This window comes from Lactuca serriola, chromosome 2 (genome assembly GCF_051521515.1).
Source record: "Lactuca serriola cultivar US96UC23 chromosome 2, Lser_US96UC23_V15, whole genome shotgun sequence".
Taxonomy (NCBI): Eukaryota; Viridiplantae; Streptophyta; class Magnoliopsida; order Asterales; family Asteraceae; genus Lactuca; species Lactuca serriola.
Genome location: NC_136409.1, coordinates 167,683,255 through 167,688,055, shown reverse-complemented (window position 1 = coordinate 167,688,055; position 4,801 = coordinate 167,683,255). Strand labels below are relative to the sequence as shown.

The 4,801-nt window shown below is 27.5% G+C and overlaps 1 protein-coding gene and 1 non-coding gene across 2 annotated transcripts; both read right to left on the bottom strand.

The window, feature by feature from the left end:
- Positions 1–246: 246 nt before the first annotated feature.
- On the bottom strand, positions 247–1,995 carry LOC145087321 (coiled-coil 90B-like protein (DUF1640)). Its single transcript, XM_079025260.1, has 7 exons — positions 1,550–1,995; positions 1,297–1,428; positions 1,146–1,205; positions 973–1,049; positions 795–851; positions 614–680; positions 247–518 (listed from the first exon to the last, which is right to left on the bottom strand). Exons 1-7 carry the CDS (start codon positions 1,784–1,786, stop codon positions 399–401), a joined length of 750 nt encoding a protein of 249 aa, XP_078881386.1. The 5' UTR covers positions 1,787–1,995; the 3' UTR covers positions 247–398.
- Positions 1,996–2,163: 168 nt separating this feature from the next.
- TRNAK-CUU (transfer RNA lysine (anticodon CUU)) lies at positions 2,164–2,236 on the bottom strand. The gene has a single exon. It is a non-coding gene; the product is annotated as a tRNA-Lys (tRNA).
- Between the last annotated feature and the right edge of the window lie 2,565 nt (positions 2,237–4,801).

Sequence of the window (4,801 nt, the reverse complement as noted above, 5' to 3'; positions counted from 1 at the left end):
ATAATATTATTGTTAAATACTTTTTCTTTTTAAAAAAAAATAGATATATTAATTTAGTAGTACCTACTTTAATTTTGTTTGATAAAGTCATCATACTGTATTGATCTTACATAATCATTTGATAATTGATAGACAAATATGTTACTTAAATTTTAAACTAGCCAAATACAATGTAAACCTCTATGGAAGTACAAAACAAACAACGATAATATTACATCAAGATAGTAAAACAAGTGCTGAATAAAATGAGAAGAATCAGTCGCTATGGTTAAAATTAGTATATAAATAAATATGTTACATTTTCATTCATTGATCACAAAGAATATAAAAACGCATGAAACTAAATTAACGTTTTTCTTTCTTTCTCTATGATCATTACAATTAGCAAAGATTAGAGTTTACATGAGTATACGTAACACAGCCAAACCAACAGCAGAAATCGATACAAGGGTACCTATGCAGTACTTTATCACATCATATTTCGCTGCTTCCAACTGGGCTCTCAACGAATGAATTTCCTAATTTTTATTTCATAAAACAATCCCAAAAATTAAAATCTTTAATAATCTTTTGATAAAACAGCAATTTTTAATATTTAGTTATTTTTACTCACTCGATCAAGTTTGTTTGTGAGGTTTGCAGTTTCTTGGTTTTGGTTTGCAAGCTCATCACGAATTCTCCTGCATTTATTCATCACTCATATATATCACATTTCTTAATTCTCATTTTTCGTAAAATTTACACAAAAACAAACAATATAATTAGCAAAAATTAAATTAAGAAAATAGTTATACCCCCTTTCAAGATTCAAATCCAGGCGTTGCCCAGCAGTGACTTTATCAATCTCATACCTGGGTAACAATCAAAATCAGTAATTTCTTACAAACAAGATTTAGAAATTTGAAGTTTTGAATATGATTAACAAACTACAAAAAGTAGTGGAATTGATACATATAGTTCATTATTGCGTACCTCAACTCACTACGCATTTTTTCTATATCATTCCTTAGTTTTTCAGTCTCACGTTGCAACAATGAGAAATGATTTTCCTGCAAAAGGATCAAACTTGATGATTACTTGAACTTCATTCATATGGGGTGAACAAAAACATTGAATATTGCAAAAGGATCAAACTTGATGATTACCTGAGAGCTTTGTACTTGAGATTTGAATTTCCCCAAATTACCATCTTGAGTCATCTCAATCTATAGAATAAATGTAGTGCAGATCGGCAACAAGTATGAGTTCAATCAAGAAAAATTAAGGAATCCTAATTGTTAACGAATAGAAACAAACCCTTTGCATTTCACCCTTGGAGACGAAAGATTCAGCAACATTTTCCAAACTATCGTTCAAAACCTCGGTGATTGCAGATGTAATCGCTTCGGCTTGTTTCGAGGGCACGCCTTGTCCTTCTAATCTTCTAACCTAATAATTACTCACCCATTAACACATTTCACATTCGAAAAGGAAAACAAAAAACTACATCTTCGAGCATGTGAACTACCCCATTAATTAACCTAATTCAGGAAAGGAAAACTGAACTTACAAGCGCTAGAGTATCAACAAGGAACAGGCGTTTGCCGTTGGATTGAACAAGTTGAGAAATCTGCCTGAAATCAAATCTGCTGTAAACCGGATCACAATGAGAAGAAGATAATGACGATGAAGATGAAGACGTGATGGGGGTAGTGGGAACGAAGGCGCCTCTAAGAACCGGTGAATTGATGGCCTGGGCGGATCTTAATTTTGTTCCGGCCCGGATACAGGCCGCATAAGCGGCCATTAATGAAGAATCTGAAACGGAACTAATAACTTCCTCCAAACAACAATCTATTGAAGACCAGACTCTCCTCGATCAAAAAAAGAAGGAATGAATCAAAACCCAAATCAAAGAATCCTGATTGAAAAGAAATGAAATCGATTTCGGATTGAAGAATGGAAGAAAAATTTAGATTAGGTTTGTAGGTTTTTATCGTTTGTCTTGGGAACCGTGGAGGAGGGGATTAACGATTAAGATTGAGGGCTGATTTTAAACGTTTTTTATTTTTTCGTATTTGGTAACCGTGGTTGTTCGATGAAGTCCCCATCCGTACACGTTTTTGGTAAAAGCTTTGTCAATGAACGCACGCGCCGCCGTCGTGGAGACAAACAAAAAAGACTCGCCCACCGTGGGGCTCGAACCCACGACCACAAGGTTAAGAGCCTTGCGCTCTACCAACTGAGCTAGACGGGCTTCTTGTCTAGAAGGAAACTTTTAGATTTCTAAACTAAGATTTAGAGTTATTTGACACTGTTACTTTCGTAACTTATATTTTTTATAATATTTTTACATGGCAAAACTTGAAGTTGAGATTTGAATCGAAGATCAAAATTTTCAAAGATACTTTTTAATCTAAGCTTTACAAGTCTACAAAAAATTAGATGAACAAGATTACATATCTCTTAAACAAAATTAACCTTAACAAAGACTTCTTATAACTCTATCAAAGTACATAAATGGAAATATTTGGTGGTTGTAAGATGATTACAACATTAACACATTTCTCACAAGTCAGAAATGATTGACCCTAAATATGAAATTTATAACTGAGACACATTATCAAAGAAAATGAAGACGAAAACGCAATTAGCAATAATTTATAGATAAATATGATATAAATATAATACTTGAATAATATATAACAATTTCATGTTTGTTCATTTCATCTATTTGTTTCTTAAATAACTAAAAAAAATGATTATCTATATTATTGCAAATTCAAACATAAAAATACGTTCAACTTCTATCCAATATTTATCATGTCATTAGCTTTGTCCAAATAAAATAGTTTATAACCTAATTTTTTTTAAACTATTTAAAATAGTTTATTGATAAGTTTATCGAGTTTTTTTTCCAGAAAGTGTTCCAAGTAGTTTTTATATGTTGTTATTTTTGAAATTATATATATAAAGGGAAAACTACAATAAAGTCTCTACATATTGGCCTCACAATCGATTTAGTCCCTATATATTTTTTTTATTCAATTAAGTCCTAAATACTGGTAATCGTATTCAATTTAACCTTTTGACCCAGTCAACAGGTCATCCAACTTTCAAAAATTACATTTTTGGCCCAGATTTCAAAATTTATTACAAATTTGGTCCAAAATTTACACTTTTGGCCCAAATTTTAAATTTTTTTTACAAATTTGGTCCAAACTTTACCTTTTTTGCCCAAATTTTAGAATTTTATTATGAATTCATCCTAATTTTAGTTTTTTTTACAACTTTTTTTTCCAAAAAATTGTTTCTAATATGTTTTTTCTTTATAAAATCATATTTATACAAAAAAAATGTATTTTCACATAAAAATCTTATATTTTCTATGTAAAAACTTTTTTTTAAAAAGTTTTTTGTATATGAAATATCTAGTTATAAAAATATGTATTTATTTAGTATGTAAATATATAAATTCGTTTTTATAAAAAAATGTATACAAACACCTATCACCTTTATATATATATATATATATATATATATATATATATATATATATGTGTGTGTGTGTGTGTGTGTGTGTGTGTGCACAAATAGGTGTGTATCTATATTTTTTTATAAAATCGTGTTTGTTTATATTTTTTTTATAAAAACGTGTTTGAATAATTTTTTATATAATACGTGTGCGTATACATTTTATAAAAACGTGTTTGAATAAGTTTTCATATAATACGTGTTTGTATATATTTTATAAAATTGTGTTTGTATACATTTTATAAAATGTATACAAACACGTATTATATAAAAAAAATATTCAAACACGTTTTTATAAAAAAATATATATAAACAAACACGATTTTATAAAAAAAAAATATATAGATAAAATAGGTGTTTGTATAAATTTTTTTTTTTGTAAAATACGTTTTTGTATACATTTTTTTTATAAAAACGGATTTCTATATATTTATATACTTAATAAATACTTATTTTTATAACTAAATATTTCATATACAAAAAACTTTTTGAAGAAAGTCTTTATATATAAAATATAAGATTTTTATGTGAAGCTACGTTTTTTTTGTATAAATATGATGTTATAAAGAAAAAACATATTTCAAACAATTCTTTGAGAAAAAAAATTGTAAAAAAACTAAAGTTATGATGAATTTATAATAAAATTCTAAAATTTGGGCAAAATGGGTAAAGTGTGGAATAAATTTGTAGCAAAATTTAAAATTTGGGTCAAAAGTGTAAATTTTGGATCAAATTTGTAATAAATTTTGAAATCTGGGCCAAAAATATAATTTTTGAAAGTTAGATGACCTGTTGACCGGGTCAAAGGGTTAAATTAAATACGATTACCGGTATTTGGGACTTAATTGAATAAAAAAAATATATAAGGATTAAATCGATTATGAGGCCAATATGTAGGAACTTTGTTGCAGTTTTCCCATATATATATATATATATATATATATATATATATATATATATATATATATATATATATATATATATATATATATATATATGTCATTTTATATTTGTCATCTAGATTTTTAACTAGTTTTTACAAAATGCTATTAAATTATCTAGTTATTAGCTAGTTTATATTAGACAAGTGCTAGTCTTTCAACTAAAAACTACCAAACACACTCCATTATCAAAAGGTACAATAAAGCATATTTCCTGTATTTTTACAAGAGCATAGATTATTTCACAGGAAAAAAAAAAGTGAATAGAATGTTCTAAAAAGTCATACCGATGTAAAACAAACACCATATATTTACCAAACAATTATCTATCTTTCATTTGCTACAAA

Bases quoted from the DNA above. Each gene is read 5' to 3' on its own strand.
- LOC145087321 (XM_079025260.1), bottom strand. From the start codon at position 1,786: ATGGCCGCTTATGCGGCCTGTATCCGGGCCGGAACAAAATTAAGATCC. The intron at 852-972 runs GTACGCAATAAT...ATTGTTACCCAG, and splicing joins AAAATGCGTAGTGAGTTGAG to GTATGAGATTGATAAAGTCA. The intron at 681-794 runs GTATAACTATTT...GAATAAATGCAG, and splicing joins GATTTGAATCTTGAAAGGGG to GAGAATTCGTGATGAGCTTG.